Source organism: Agrilus planipennis, unplaced genomic scaffold (genome assembly GCF_000699045.2).
Source record: "Agrilus planipennis isolate EAB-ADULT unplaced genomic scaffold, Apla_2.0 scaffold26, whole genome shotgun sequence".
Lineage (NCBI taxonomy): Eukaryota > Metazoa > Arthropoda > Insecta > Coleoptera > Buprestidae > Agrilus > Agrilus planipennis.
Window position 1 is genome coordinate 1,801,709 of NW_020439469.1, and position 17,545 is coordinate 1,819,253.

General features: G+C 35.0%; 1 protein-coding gene across 4 annotated transcripts in view; it reads right to left on the reverse strand.

Moving 5' to 3' along the window:
- LOC108740369 overlaps positions 1–17,545 on the reverse strand; it is a 243,001-nt gene that overhangs the window by 57,054 nt on the left and 168,402 nt on the right. For 3 of the 4 annotated variants that reach the window (XM_018474662.1, XM_018474678.1, XM_018474671.1), the window contains exon 3: positions 9,255–9,528. In XM_018474662.1, the coding sequence (XP_018330164.1) occupies positions 9,255–9,528 (274 nt within the window). Of the gene's footprint in view, positions 1–8,928; positions 8,973–9,254; positions 9,529–17,545 lie in introns of all 4 variants that reach the window. The other variant, XM_025979097.1, reaches the window with a different exon arrangement.

Here is a 17,545-nt window from a genome sequence, read left to right on the forward strand (position 1 = left end):
AGGAGATCGGGCTGAAACTATAGCTACAAGCTATCCAAGGATGGTACTATAGAATGTCACCTCAAGGTAGGCCTAGTGGCGTCATCTCTTGGTTAGGCCGGAAACTTATCAATCCACCCTCGTATATCGTATTAATATAAGCAGTTGTACACAACAAAATAGTAAATAAATATTGAACTTACTACCACACATATGTATCAAAGAAACAGTGCAATTATAAGATTTTCACAACGACTTTTTTGACTTGTATAACATACTTATGTTTCGTCAAAGATTAAATTTTTCAGGCAAGAGTGTTTAGTTCTAAATATTACAATTTACTAAAAGAGAACAAAAGAAGGAGGGTTGGTGGTAGTGGTACAAATGGCTAGAACAGATTTAAGAAAATTCGGTCATTTAACAGTATACCTTGTTTATTTTTTTAATTTTGTTAATTAACTAGGTGTTCTAATAAACCTAATGAAAAGTTTTTATTATTTATATATAGGTAATAGGTAAAACCTATACTCTTGATGTGTGCATCAATAAATTATAAATGTGATACGACTGTTATTCGTTTCACTTGACCAGTGGAAATTTCTATAGATAAAGTACATCCGCACAATTACACTTTTCCTATGTTCTGTGTAGACTTAATGACAAGGCCCATAAATTAATTTATAAATTTCCCTTTTCTTAAACTTATCAGTCTGATGAGTAATTTAATCTGTTACCTCTACCCCTATTGACTCCTGTTTCTGCATCTAATAAACCTCAAGCTAGCCCTTTACACCTAACCTAACTTGCCTATTCCTTGTTGTTTTTCAAAACGTCATTCGTCCTTCTACTCTTTCTAATACCTCGTCAATATTTCTAATCCACGATATTCTTAATATCGTCATATACAACCATATTTCACACTTTTCTAACTTTTCCTTTGCCGCAGAATCCACCGTCTGTGTTTACACCCTTACAAAGTCTTGCTCCAAGCATAAACCTATAATAATCGTTTTCGAACACCTTGATCCATACTAGATCCTAATTCTACTATATCGTCTCAAATCTAAGTACGTTAACCTTTTGTACTTGTATGTCTGACCCTAAAACGGTCCTGCCTTTAATAAAATATTAATCTCATCTTCCCTATACAAATTAAAAAGTATATAAATTATTATGAATAATAAAGTAATTATTATTATTTAGCCCAATTAAAATAAATAATGCGCATAATATTGTAATAAGGTAATGTTGATTGCGTCAAAAAAGATTCTCCATGAGCCGAACTCATATTGTCTATTATTCGAACTGCAAACTAAGTCTCGCAGGTTCTGATTGTGCAATTTATTTCCAACACTCACGGTGTCGCGAGCAATGTCACGCAGTCCATTTGGTTGAATGCAACCTTTTGGTAAATATTATTATTAAAAATTACATGATCGAGAAATGATTTTTAAAACGAAGCACGCAATAACATTGTCGATTTAACAGAAGCCTGAGTTGATGAGGTATTTATAATTCGTCTATGTCTCGCACTAAACGAGATACAATTATTATGAATTCCATTATCATCGTTGTCAGTCTTAAGACTTATTCCTATCCTAAGCTAATCTTCGCATTTTCCTAAAACTAGAACATCCCACATCCTTAACTATTTGTGAACAGTAATCTTAACCTAGGTCTACGTCTATTCCCCTTGGTAAATGTCTAGATGATGGGGGTGGGTGGGATCGAAAGAGGAGGTCTCCCCCACCACTGTACCATGTGGCGGTCTCACCCCCATAAAAAGTTATAGGGGTGAGACCGCCACGAACTTTTTATGGCACAGTGGTGGGGGGGACCTCCTCTTTCGATCCCCTCATCAACATCCCCGAAGGTGGTGGGGGCCATCATCTAGACCTTTACCTTAGTGACTTGTATAACGCCCTCTGTACTCATACCCTTTCAAATTTTAAGCCTTCTGTTAGGTTTTTCCGAACCGTTCCTTCTCCATCGCGTTCACCATCCACCTTTCGCACCCGTTCAGAACCGACCTCCAAACTTAGACCATTAACAATCTTTAGCCAAATTTCTAAACTGACTTCTTTCCTCCTTCCATCCTAAATTATGTGACTTCCTGGATTCCGAAAATCAGCGACTTTTACTAATTTTTCGTCTCCAGTTTTTATATTTACTCTTTCCATACTTTTTCTTCCCTCGCATACCAATATTTTTGTTTTACATACTGTCTATGAATTGCATAGAGTCCAAATATTTCACGTTATAGTAATCCTATCAGGGTTTAGCAAATTTGTTTTCTCATTATCTATGCATTATTATTGCAAATACTAAAACTGATTGTTGGTCACAACAGGCTCCTTGATGCTGATACAAATTGTCTGGTGGATATAAATCTCTATGGCATTGAAACAGATCGCCAGCAGTTTACATTTTGTATTGATTACCTTATAACCACGATTAAATGCTAAAATTACACAGATGTTAAACAAATAAAAAATTAATAAACTACTTTATTGAATCGTTTTATAGTGTAGTCAGACGCATAATTTTGAATACTTCACGTTTCCTTTTAACAGAAAAACAATACGTGATAAACATTTTAAACATTTTCTCTTATCGCAAATTTTGCAAGAATAACGTGAAAACAATGATCTAATTTGCTTTACCTTACCTTCCTTATTTTTGGGAGATTTAAGTCTCTTTTTACAAGAAATCGGTTATTGTAATTTTATATAATTTTTGATACGACACTGCACATAATAGCAATAGTCAGACCTGTAGGGAAGATGCTCTAACACTTCAATGTCCGCCGCAGTCATACAGTCCAGTTCTATGAGTAGGTGAGTTGTGATACAGGAGTCAGGAACTGATTGTAAGTCTTGAGTTTTGTCTGCGATACCAATCATTAATCGATAGGTTACGTGCTTGACTTCTCGTATTGCTTTCTTCACACGAACTACCGTTTTTGAAAGAGTCACTTCCAAGGGTCTACCTGGTCGAGGACCATCCTCCAGTCCAAATTTACCTGGCTCGTTTTGTTAACAATGACTATAAACGTATCACTAGTTCCAGTGTCACCCTCAAAAATAAATGATACTATACTACGAGACCTATTGACTAACCTTCTCAAACGTAATTTTGTTAGCTATACCACGAAAAAACTGTAGTCAAAACACTGAAGCTTTATCTTTCAATAATTAGGCGTTCCAATAAAATACAATTTTACATGACGATAATACTAGTAATGCTTCAAAAATTGAAATTCTTAAAACAATTTTTATGTAAATACTTGTTAAAATCTCTTTACAGCGTATTTTTGAAAATTTTAACAGCTGGTTAGCATTTTAATCTCGTTTGAACAGTGAGTATTTAAACATGGAGGATCAGTAAAAATACTTAAACCTGAATATAATAGAAAGAGTAACACTCTGCATCGCAACCAAAGTTTCCCTGATGAGTTACCTATGATTTTAGTCATAAAATTACATCCTCCTATCATTTAGCCAATACAGAATTCAAATTAGTATAATTACAAAAATAAATGGACCGATCGCATCATATAATCATATGTATCGGATTTTTCTAAATTGATTGATATATCGGTATGTATCTAATATTTTACATATAAATACCACTCATTACGAAATCGGTCAAAGTATAATGCGTATGCATAGATACATTTTTGAAAGCTGATACATGGATACATGTATATTTTCCATAGGTATAATTCCAATAAAAAAGGATTTTTCAAAATAATTAATGTTAATAGGAATAAAAAAAAGTTCAATAAATTGCTTTTTGGAAATTTCAAAATAAATGAAGTAAGATATCAAAGTTTATTCTCGAAAACTAAAACCATAAGGGGATTGTGGAGCCTCATAATAAACCTACTGTTTTCAAGTATAATTTTAGTTCACTTTATGAAGCGTAATAAAACGGAAAATTGCACAACCTTATTCACCACATAAAAAAATGTACCTATCGTTCGGAAATTTAATACATCACGAAATTAATGAAGTTGACTAACTAATTTAATGCTTTATTAAGCATCCCTTTTTTTTATATATTTCCCCCATTTTGTCATCTGCAAATGACTACCTGTTATCCTTAGTTAAGCGGTTATATAATTAATTACCTTAGAAAAATTTTCATCTGATCGTTTTCGCTTATTATCAAAGCACTTTCTGCTTTCTTTAATAAGAAGTTCATCTTACGTGAAAGTTCTACTTTTATATAGGGAGAGGCCGAACACCCATTTTTTAGGACCCGGCCGGACACCCACTTTTTAGGAACCAGCCGCGTACAGGGGTAATAACGCCGAGTCCCTAGAAGTGCAAGATAATTCTACGAAAAACAACCAGCAATAATAATTAATATGTATAACAAAAGACCTACTTAACGAAAATTATTAATTAAGTTTGTGTTGGGGTAGGTCGTTTGTTTCCTATTTTGTTTTATTTACTGATTACTATACTAAATTGTTTATTTCGATACAGTTCTTGCTTACTTTTTCTAGTTAACAAGAATACATAAGTATGATCGACAGCGATAATGTTTTTGTCATTTTGCAGACTTTTAATGTTTATAAGCATATCGTTTTAAGTCAACCCTCTCGTTAAAATCCGTCAAACAAGAATTATAATTTTATTGGTTAGGTTTTTAAACGACTTTTTCAACGGGACTTAATCTGGTTTGGAACGTTGGTGTGAGGGTGGTACTTACTTAATGGAAAACCCGCCCGAATGAAGACATTAACTATTAACAGCTGTGGTTTTAGCTGTGTCGGTTATCCGATTTTCGGAAGAATCACTATACGGTGCATCTCTACTTTTATAGAGCTTTTTATTTAAGAACTAGGACACTGGTCGAAATACATACACAAATATGTGAAAGTATCCTAATTTATTAATCAAAATCTAGCTCCACCACTCAGTCATTTTAAACGTAGTCATTATATCCTATAGAGAATTTAATATGAAAACCAAAATTAACATAATAATGAAATCATAATAAACCAACTTCACTGTACATCCAAATATTAAAAACCGCAGCAACAATTTTTAAGTTATCCGTAGTGGGTAAAATTAATTGATCATGATAACGTTGTCAGTCCTAATACTGGTTGGACACGCACCAAAAAATTAATTACTAATGCATTGAATTAACTCTACAAAAATTCAGAGTGCTTCATCCCTATGTTCGTTTTCAACTAGTCATTGATGTATAATATTACTTGGCATCAAGTTAAGTCAACCTGAGCACTACCATTAGGTCATCGACTTAACGCTGGGCCAAAAATAGCACTAAATAATAACATTTATATATAGCAAATAATAAAAAGCCGCCTAGATAATGGTAGTACCTTATTATTACAGGACTCATAAATTAAAAAACGAAAATACATACACTTGAAAACAAAAATGAGACCGTTTTCGTTCAGTTTCGGTTGATTATTATTCGAATAAAGCGAGGCACAGCGGTGTTAACAGTGACATGTAATTCGTACAAAATTAGGAAGATGAACACAAAAATTACAATTAAAATATCTGAGCAAACATATTTGTACAAACCTAGAACATCTCCAGATTAAACAATGCTGCTTAATCCATTTAAACTAAACTACCTATTTAGTATATACCAACCGAACTGGTAGGCACCTTTAATATCTTTCCAAACCGATTAGAATGTAAGAAAAAATCGAAAAAAATAGGAATTTTGAAACACAATTCGTTGCAAATGTTGCAAATTTTCTCACTTTTAACTTTTTAAGTTAACGTTAATTCCTTATCATTTCTCAATTTGCAGGCCTTTAGCGGTCTGATACCTACATATAAGTACCAGCAATTGCATCCGATATCGCTCTCACCAATGGTTTTAGTATAATTGTAAACATTGATTACATTCAGCCGCCTCTGTAAAAATTCGTCAGCGCAGAATTGGAATTTGATTTGGTAATTGTTTAACCTAATTTTTCAACGAAGCTTATTGACTCGTTTGGTACGTTAATGGAATAACCGCCAGAACGAAGGCATTATTATTCACCCATTCAATGACTGCAAGTAATAATCCTTATAAATATTCTTTAATTGTAACTCAATAATTTCTTCTGATACATATAGGGTTACTTCAGGTCGTTTAACAGACAAGGATGCTCAGATATATTTTATCACTATTAAAAAAAATCAAAAATGATTATTACAGGTGTAACGTTGTACAACTCGCTTCAAACTGTTAGAGTTTTGACCTTGAGAAAAACTGCGCGAATAGAAAGAATACACACTAGCAGTAAGCAAGAGAAAAATAGAGAACGAGATAAAATACGATTGAATTTGGAATTTTGTCACTGCGAATCCAGGTAAAACGATGGGGCATGTTTCTAACCACTTAAAATGAGTTGTAAGTGTATGTCTAGGGCACAGCCCTGATAGGTGTAAAACATGGACGGTGGACGCTGCGGAAGGGAAAAGGTTAGAATCGTTGAAGATGTGGGGTTATAAGAAGATGTTAAAATACCGTGGTCAGAAAAGGCTAGCAAGATAACGATTTAGAAAAGAAACAATAGAAAAACAGAGGGCATTCTAGATATTAATGAGAAATAGGTAACATAAAGAGATAGAACACCTTCTCAAACATGCAGGGTTGGTTACAGAGATATTAGAAGCGGAAGCAGGATCTAAGAAACAGACCTTGACTATTAGACTTTTACCATCCGCAAGTAGTTAACGATTTAGACTGTTCGAGTCTTTGATAAATTCCCGATCCTAGGAATCTTTCTTTCATGAGTACCCTCATGTAGCACCTGATATCACGTGGTTTGGCACAAATCTGATTCTGTACCACTACTGGATTCATTTAAAGCTGCTTGTTATTATAACGCAGGTAAATCTTTTCGTCGATATCGAATTGGACCCAACGCAGGTAAAATATTGGATTGTTGAATTGGGCCCAGATCATGGTCGACTTGGGCACGACGGAAGTTGTAATAATTGTAACAGTCGCACTGTGCATCTTTGAAGTTATGGTTGGTGTGATTAAATTGTACACACAATTGAATAAAAATTCGTTACATTATTTTTTATTTTTCAATACTTTCCATACTTATTGTGAATATGCAATTTTAAACCAATAAAGCCCTTCTATGTAATAACATTGTCTTTTCTAAAAGATACACGATCGGTGCCAAATTCGACCACAACCTTTTTATTTATCTTAACGCCAGGTAGAAATTGGACCCAGTTCGACCACAATCCATTTTTTTATTTCCTGCCTAATTTTCATCAATTTCAGCAACATTCTAAACAATAAAAAGTTACACAGAATTGATCTATTCAAATCAAACATCAAGGTTTAAACAGCCTTGAACTTATCATCCAAAACAAAACGTTGTTCAGGCCATATAAATGTGTCAACAAAAAGACTACCTATGGAATTTGCAATATACCCAGGTATTATTTGTATTTTCTCTTTACGCTATGTGCACATGAATTTTACGGAAATTTAATGCTTAACCAGAGTGATACTGGTCAGAACAACTACAATAGGTCAATATGCGGTTACTTTTTAGTTTTTATGTTACATCTAAAGTAAATCTTATTGATGAATACTTAAAAAAAAATATTTCTGTATTTCTACGTTACTTTAGGCTAGAAGTATTTATTAAATGAAATACCTTAAGCCAAAATTGGAAATCTAAAAGAGATGAGGTATCTAATAGTAGAATTGTACTGTTTCCGACAAGCCCGAATCTGAACTTCGAAGAATATCAAAAAGAAGGGTAAGTAGGCACCTACTTAATCATCTTCGAAGGCATACTCGAATCTATTCCTAGGATTGTTGTAGCACATTTCGAGATATTCTATACGAATTAAATTAGTATCATTCGGGTTTTGAAGTTAATGTGTTGACAAACTGAGACAATTTTGAAGTTAAACTAGACAAAAGATATGCCGGAACTCGTTTTTTCATTTTACTTCACAAAGTAGTGATATTAGAAGGACCAAAATGACTTTTATTAGGTAATTTTGAAATTGAGATATCTTAAAACCCTGAAGTCTTGAGACTATTCCGGCCTACAGTTTGGACTAAGCGTTCCAAATCACGTCAGAATTAAACGAACAGTAAATATTAATTTCAAAGAAATAACAACAAATTCAACATTAACACAGACTTTTTGAACTAATGCTGTTTTAATTCGAGTCTAAAGGGCGTCCTGTATTGGACTTGCTTCCTAACATTTTGCTAGCACGAGAGGCGAAGCTTCTTCAAAGATCCCTCCATCTCCGATGCTGGATGGAGAAATCACCAGTCACTAATTTAGCGGACTATAATTTTGAAAGCAGAAGGCATGACTACAGAAGTGCTTGGAGTTCATTTCTTAAAAGTTTAAACTAAGGAATTTGCTTTATCTGTACCGGATGTCATCAACTAAAAGAATGTTTTTACCAATAATAATGTTACAATAATCATTGAAGATATCAGAACTCAATAACTGTTAATGTTTAATTATTCATACTAATTGTTAGTAATTAAGTAAACTGCTTAATTTAAAATATTCATTATCAGATATCTTGTCAAATTGGAAGGTATAGGTACTTCTTCAGTTTATAGAATGTTATTTTATTATTCTTTTTTTTAATTTCAAATTTAATGTATCCCAAATCTTAACATTAACCATCGGAGCATTATTAATTATTGATTTGCAAAAAGGTCAAAGGTAAGCATCAATGTAGTCAATGATCATAGAACCAAACATAGGAGCCTTTATGTTTACCCATTTCAAGTTGGGTGTTAAATAGGTACCTAGGTACCGGATATCAGTACCACTGCAACTGTAAAAGTTGAAAAACAAAAAAAAAAGTATTATGGCTCTGAAGCTACCGGCTTAATATTGGTTTTAGTAAACCATTCAACCGCTAATAAATAATTAAGTACCACCTTATGTTAGCTTTTTACCTTCTTAAAAATTCGACCTCATTGTTGAAATCCACAGCTGCTTTCTGTTATACAAAAACATAGTTTTAGTCACTTAATGTAGATCGGAGAGATGTTCTTCAAACACATAAAATAATGCACAACACCGGAAATCGAAACCTTTTCACCGGCACTTACGCATGTATGTATAACTATCAACACTAAACGGATACCTGACTAGAATCGTAAAGGTAAACAGGTATACTACTAACGTGTTCAAACAAAAAACAGTCTATAAAAGAGAGACAGGCAGGTAGATATGGGCAAGTTGGTACCTAATCGTTAAGACGATAACAACAACGGTTTACCTGTATGAGTAGCGTCTCGTCGTCTAGCGCGGTGACCAGCGAATCAGTGCACGTGTTGGTGTTTTCGATACTGATCTTGATCGAGTCATCCTTGGCAAGCCGACGCGGCGGTGGTGAACGGATTTCTTCTTCGGACTGAGCGGCAGCAACACGACCGTTGGCCAGTCGGAGACTGGGTGCGCGACGAGCACTTGTTCCGCGACGGTCCGCGCCACCTCCACCACTTCCAACTCCGCCACCGCCGCCTTCGACGCAGCCGCCACCACCTCCGTCTCTGAAACAAGAGAGATAAGAGCGGTGAGAGATGGATATTGAACAAGAACGTGACGAATGCATTTTAGATGGGGTGGAAGAGAACAAACAACCAAACTGATGATAAGTCTAAGGAGGAAGAGGGAAAACCAGGGTAACAGTAGCGGAATACCTACATCCGGATGTAAAGTAAGAGGAAGATGGTGTTATGAATGACGCGCCAATGACCGTGGGTGTTGCGGTAAGACACTCAGTTGTATGAAGGACGCGAAAAGACTCGGCCTACTTATTTCTTCCTGCCACCTTGACCCTGTCTGGAAAATGCATTCGTCACAACGAGCCGGTAAATGAGCAGACTTAATAGTATGACATTGAAAGAGTTGGAAAAAAGCTGCTTTCAGCCGACTTCTATTACGGGAAACCTTAAGGATTTTTGCATTACTTATATGTAAAAGGCAGTTTAGGATTTTTGGACATGCACATAGCTACTGCATAAATAGGTCTACATGAACACATTAATGTACCTATTTTTATGGCAAAACAAAACAACTGAGCAAATGCAGGTATTCGTAACGGCGACAACGTAACTTTCTTTTTTTAGAACGAAATAAAACTCATTTCGTGAATCCGAAACCTTTTTATTTTATTTTTTTCTATAATGTATCTCAAGTTTTGTTTTACACAGTTTTGAAAATCATGTCATGTAGGTGACCCCCCCCCAATTTTAACACACTGAATGAGCCGTTCTAGCGTCAGCATTGCAGAGGGGATGTTGGTAATTTCTGCCTGGATGTTGGTAATTTCTGTCTGGATGTTCGACTGTAGGTCTTGAAGATCTTTGGTTCATTTCAGAGCCGGACAAAAAAGTTCACAAGGGGTCTGATCGGGTAAGTGGGCTAGCCACTCTAAATTGCTCCTTATGGAGATGGACTTTCAGCGAAGTGTTCCCTCAAAACAGCTATTGACGCCCTTGAAGTGTGAGCCGTTGCTTCGTCTTGTTGGAAGCAAATATCCTCTAAACCTAATTCATTAAGGCGTAAAAAAAAATCCTCCGACATGGTCACATACCAGTTGGAATTTATTGTCACTGTGATCTAATTTTCTTCGAATCCCAGCTGAGGAAAGTGCACGCCACACTGTAACTTAAGATGAATGTAAAAGCCTCTGCTGTAATTCTCGGAGAATAGTGTCAGCCCAGTAGCGCATGTTCAGTTTGTTGATGATTCAACTCAAGTGAAGATGGAATGGGCTTTATCACTGAAAAAAAAAAACAATTATGTCTTCAGGGACGTTTTCGAGAAGTACCCCACATGCGTTTTTTCGACAATTGAAGTCCCATTCTGAGAGTTTCTATACAATCGTCAACTTGTAAGGATGATAATGAAGGTCGCCCTGCTGAATTAGTCTCACTAAACAACCAGTAAGTCCATGAACAGATGCATGTTTGAGCGCAGAACGCCGTGGGGATTGCAACACTGAAGCTTTTAATACCTCAATGTTCTGAGGTGTTCTGATGGGCTCCAGTTCTTCATAGGGAACAATATTTTAGAAGCACATCTCTCGAATGAAAGTACATCCGACCCACTACGACCCCTACAACCAGAATAGCGCGCATTTCAAAAAAGGCAGTTATGTTACCGCACCCTGTATAATCGGTTGTTCAGGAAGTTCCTTAACTTGGTACTACCAAGATTAATTTGAAGAGAAACTGTTAAAAAATGATATAAACAAACTGTTAAGATCAAAAACGAATGCTACAGAAGAAGAGTAGAAATGGCAGAAACAGAGTAGTACCTTCTTTCCGCATGGACTCTCAGAGTATGAACCCAGATATTGCCGAATCAGATTTCTTAAATTTAGTCCTTTTTTTCCTAATAATTTTAAATAGTCCAATCGCAAAACAAGTTTTTAAAGAATGAAGAATTTCCTCCTTTTCTTCTTGTTGGGTGTTTCATTCCCACCAGCTACTAATGCTACTAAGATTATCTGTGGAATATCACTGCCTCAGCATTTGCCTAAGTGATCCACAGAAAAACTTGGACCAATGCAGACGAACCCGGACTAGGACGTCTTCCAAAATGCCAAGCAATGGTGGAATGAGGGATAAGTCTGGACACATATAGCAAAGTAACACGCAGTACATGCGAAGGAACCCCTACGAGGTTTCAGGTACACGAGTCCCTATAACTATTCGGTTTGGTCAAATATTTGACCGAATGCTGGAGCAGTTTTCGTCCATGTCCAATCGGCCATGTCCTTTAGACAGCTTATTATACCTATTTTCTTTTATAGTTATATTAGACTAATTCAGGCATTTATGCCCATCTCAAGAAATTCTAATTCTGAAAAGTATATTTTATCATTTTCCATTGAAGCAGGAACTTCTTAGACAGCATTTCAGAACCACACAACGGATTTGCATTTGAAAATTTAAAAAGACTCAATTAGCTTTCTCCCCGATTTTCTTTCCTGGAAATTAAGATCGTTTGAACATATTTAAAGATAACTTTAAGATACGTTCCAAGAATTTTGATTATAATCTTGTCGATACCAAGAAAATAAATTCGGCGGAAAATTACGTAAGAATATTAATCAGCAAATACGCTTCGAAATTGGATCACTAAAACCGTCCAATTTCGAACAAAGTATACACATTTCGTGAGTTTTGTGCTTGTGTTAAATTTTTAGGAGCAAAATATTTAATGAATATATGTGGATATGGTAGATTTGGAGTTTAAAGAAACAGCCATAAACGATTGAAGACCTAAACTGGTCAACGCCAGTAAAAAAAATAACAAGAAAATTGAAAAACTGGATGTTATTATATGTAGCAAGTTTGAATAATTTTCCAGTATCAACTTTAATTAATCTGATCAGATCAGTATCAGTACCCTACATTAAAAATGGGAGGAGTACCGTATAAAATATAAGTCCGAATTAACTATTCTCATGGTTATTTTGTGTTTTTGTTTCAGATTATACTTAATGTTCACAAAAAGGTCAAACATCAAATTTTTTAGAGCTTTCTCGAAATCCATACCTAATGTGGTATATATCATTTATTCATCATCATTATAAGGTCGTCAGTCCTAAGACTGACTGGACACGCACCTCCATTCCTTCTTACCCTCAGATAATCTTCACATTTCCCTGAAACTAGAATATCTCACATCTTTAACTATTTGCGAACAGTAATCTAATTTAGGTCTACCTCTACTTCTCCTAACTCTAGTTTCTGACTCCAATATGTCTCTGAGTAGACCTTCATGCTTGAAAAGGTGTCCTACCAAACTATCTCGCCTATTTTTTATTGACTTCCATAGAGTCCTCTGTTCTCCTATTCTTTCTAATATCTCTTCATTTTTAACCTTCTCAATCAACGGTAACATCATCATTCGCCGGTAACACCACATTTAGAACGCTTCTAATCTTTTCTATTCCACCAAGACCACCGTCCATGTTTCGCACCCATACAGCCCCACGCTCTTAACATACACTTAACAATTCGAATTTCTAAATTAACTGTTGGCGAGCATAGAAGTGACTTCTTTTTATTGAAGGCGACTTGACACTGCGCTATCCTTTACTTTATATTCCTACTACTCCTTCCGACCTGACTTATCTGACTTCCTGGAATACTTAAAATCAGCCACTTCTTCTAATCTTTCGTCTCCTATCTTTATATTCGCTCTTTCTTCCTTTGCATACCAGTATTTTTGTTTTACATTTATTTTTTTTCACAGAATACTGTTTTGTCAATACCGCTTCCATTTTATTTAAAGCTATCTCTAGCTCTTCCTCACTAGACGGTAATGCTACTATATCATCTGCAAATCTAAGCGTACCTACTAATCTTTTGCCCCTCTATATCTATCTCTACAGTTGTACTGTCTTCGATGTTTAGATTAAAAAGTTTAAAAGAAAAAAAATTATTGTTGAGATAAAAGTCAATTTAGTTAATTTAAAAAGAACTTTTTGTCCCAAAATCACTTGTCTACGCCAAGTTCTACTTTAACAAGGAAATCAAGTGCGCTCTCAGTTAAATCAGCAATCAAATTAATTATTAATTATTAAATACTCAATTATTATGCAACACTGTATTGAAAGCCCAAGAACTGGTGGATGCTATACAGTTTTATAAAGATCTTGTGTTGTTTTCCTACACTTAGGAAACGTCGCGTACAAATATTGTTTTACACAATGAACACCAAGAAAACGAACCATAGAAATATAAAGGGAAAAGTGGCTCGAATGTGCCACAACACAAAGGAATTAATCCTAGGAACGAGCGTTGAGACGTGAAAATTCTGTAGCTAAAAATGCAATTGAGTAATTGCATGAGCGCTACAATACCATGTCTTGCTCTAAGAGATAAAACTGGTAAAATAACTAAAAAATTACATAATTTCGCGACACGAATAAGGTTTTAATTTATAATAAAGCTGTTCCTGCAGCGTTTTTGATGGTACATTTTTTTAAACAAAATATTTTCAGTGACAATTAATTATTTATACAGGGTAGTCCATTAAGCGCACCTTGCTCTCTAGCGGTCTTGCCGTTGAAATTGGAAGAAAATGTTTCCCACAAAAAATATCTCTGGTCAAATCATTCACCTGCAGAAATTAATTTCAGAGATGGTGGACTTCTAGATATACCGGAAGTATACATCAGCTGCCTTATTTTAAATGGAACACCCTGCATATTTTTACATTTTTGAATTCAGCATCGATTTTAATGTCTAGTTTGTTAAGCACAATTTTCGCTTGCTTGTTATTTAATAATTTATAGAAAATTTGACGTTTGTAGTACCATACAAAAATTTTAAAATCTCGACAATTATACTCGATAAAAAAATGCAGCTATCGCTGTTAAGAAAAGAGCACGAAACGCGCTTGGCTTTCCATCCAAAAATTTCTTTCAAAGCACATTAGATCATTACATTATAATGGTCAAATTTTAAATGTTTCAAACGTCAATAACTCATTTTTTCAAATGAGGAACTATGTTCATGTGCAGAGAAAACGGATAGATCTATGAGTCTATAGCCGAAAACACATTCTGTCATGTTTATTGGAATTATTGATAAAATTACTTAACTTAACACAACACAAACAATTAATGTCATAAAAGATTGCCGTGACTTCACGAGCAGAATTTTCTCAAAATGGTTTATTGCCGAAGTGGATAGAACTTCGTTAAAAACAATACTGGGAACAAACTTTATTTACAATGAATTATTAAATATGAACCCTCGTTGTAAACCGTTCATTTTCATTTTTTATTGAAAACATTTTCTTACAATTTCAAAGGCAAGACCGCCAGAGAGCAAGGCGCGCTTAATGGACTACTGAAAGAATTTTGAACATTGATGTGGGCACTTTTACGAGCCAGTAGAAAGGCACTGAATGAATTTTTAACATTGACTCGTAAATCGCCTTTTGTTTAATTATTATTCAAGATGTCTGATACTTATAATAAGTATTTTTCAACAACTTTATTAATAGTAATCATAGAATCCATTCCTACCATAACCTAACCCAATGTACATACTTAGTGAAGAACACTTTGCATATATGCACTAAATTAGTGTAACCTTTTCTTACCGCAATCTACTTTCACTTGATGAATACGTCGGCGGGTGTTGGGCCACAACCAGTACTAATCCACCTAATATTTATGATCCTACGAACTAATATTGACATTGGTTCTTTTTAATTAAATATTCCAATTAAACTACAACATCCTGGATATCGGAAGCAGCCGCTTTAGTTAGTTCTACCGTTTAATTAAATGTCCTAATATCAGTTCATTGCGGAAAGGGCTACTCACCACCCACAGAATAGATAGTTACAATTTGCATTATAAATGAGCCGTAGATATTCAGAACACTTTACCGAGCGGCATAGCCTGGAGGTTTAGACGATTGCTTAGCATTCAGAATAACGCCGGTTCGATTCCGGGTCCGTCTGTCTTGGTCCAAGTTTTTCTGTGGTTTCCTTCCCACGATTCCTGAAAGGAGGCTGAAGAGGTTCTTCTGTAGCAGTCCGGAGGGACTACCTGCCCACTGGCTAGTGGGAATGAAACACCCAAAAGTTGTTTTTTTTTTCAGAACACCCCACTAGAAATGTATCTCTCCTTTCCGGGAAAATGCGTTTTCTTGGTTGTCCGGATGTTGTACAGTGTGGAAATAGAGTAACGTACAAATCCAATAAACTCTGTTTTAGTTTTTTGAAAAAAATCTCGAACGAGTATAGCGATTTAATAAATGTTTGCAGCATATCATTACTTTCTTTTGATGTTCTAGCGTCATTAATTTTTTTTAATGGCAATCTTTATTATTTATGACTGATTTTGGTGGTTAATTTTCATGATCTTCATCATCACAAGGTGGTTGGACCCGCACCTCCGCTTTTTCATATCCTAAGCTAATCGTCGCATTTCCCTAAAACTGGAACATCCCACATTTTTAACTGTTTATAAGCAATAATCTAATCTAATCTAGGTCTATCTCCAGTCCTTTCAACTCCTGTTTCTTCTTCTAATATGTCTCTAACTAGCCTGAGAAGGTGTCCTGCCAAACTATCTCGCCTGCTTCTCATTGACTTTCAGAGCGCCTTTTGTTTTCCTACTCTTTCTAATACCTCCTCATTTCTTACCTTTTCTGTCATCCTCATTATGCACATGTAACACTACATTTAGACGTTTCGGTAAGGACATATATTTATTACGATTACAAATTGTTTTTCCGACTCCATTTTTTTTGTATTTCGCCGCGGAATGCGCGAGGCTTAGTATCCGCAGAACAAACTGATCCAAAACAATTTATTCTTGTTTGCCAACGCATCGCTTTTATTGCGAAAGTTCGGAAAAAGCGGTACTATGTATGCAGGCGTTGCATTAAAATTTATTAATACATTTTTTCCAATTAAATACAGTTATTTATTATCATTTGATAAACTTACTAAATACCATGCATGTGTCTCAGTGCGAATAATACATCTAACTGAGATAAATCTACGGTATAATACGATATAATATACATAAAAAAAAGACTATCAGATAAATAACTGTACGATTTAATTTAGTATTAGCTTTATTAATTTATAGTGTTTCCATGTTGAATAAAGGAAAAAATTAGTAGCTTTTGGATTGCTTCGTATGTCGGTGACGTAAACGCAATCTCCCGATTATATTACAGTAGTTGACTTATTTCCTACAAAATATCGTACAAACTGTAAAAAGTGTCTTATTTATTTAAAAACTTCTCAGTTGCATACATCTAATTTCTGCTTGTTAGTTTAATGATTCTTATTAGCAGATAAAACAACGAAGTATAATATAATAATAATTCGAACCGACAATTTAACTATAAAGAGTCCGTGGTTAAAACAAATTAACGCTATGACATTCTCGTACAATTCTCAAAGTAATTTTACATTAGTAAAACAAGCTACGAGGCCATTATCTCTCAAATAATTGACAATTTAAACTTCTGGCGCCGTTTTCCAGCCCGTACTTCAGTCACCAGCAAGCTCCAAAAATCGAACTAGGAACGATTAAAAACACCCTTCAATAATAATTTGTCGTTGACACTTAAGAATAATACAGAAATAAATCGTAACGAAAAATGTGTTTCATTTAGGGAAAAAAAGTTAATACACTGAATTTTCAGTTTCGCAAGTCCATCAATAAAGCAAACGAATAATATTATCATTTTGGAAGATGATTATATAAGAAGTAAGTTTTATGTTACAGTAAAAGTTCCTTATTCGCGGTTTCCTTATTCGCGTTTTCATTATTCGCGGGTAAAAAAATTGCAACCCAGTTCCTGCATTCGCGGCTAAAAATTTCATTATTCGCGGTTGCAAGCGGTAAACAGAAAAGGATTCGGTGTCATTTATTAAGGGGATTGACCGCAATAGACCGCTCATGCCTAGTGTGAATTCTTCCGAAAACATGGGTTTCTATTCTAAACATTGTGATTTAACGCTGCTAGATAAATATCTAATTTTTGTTATGGTAACAGACAAAGGTTCACA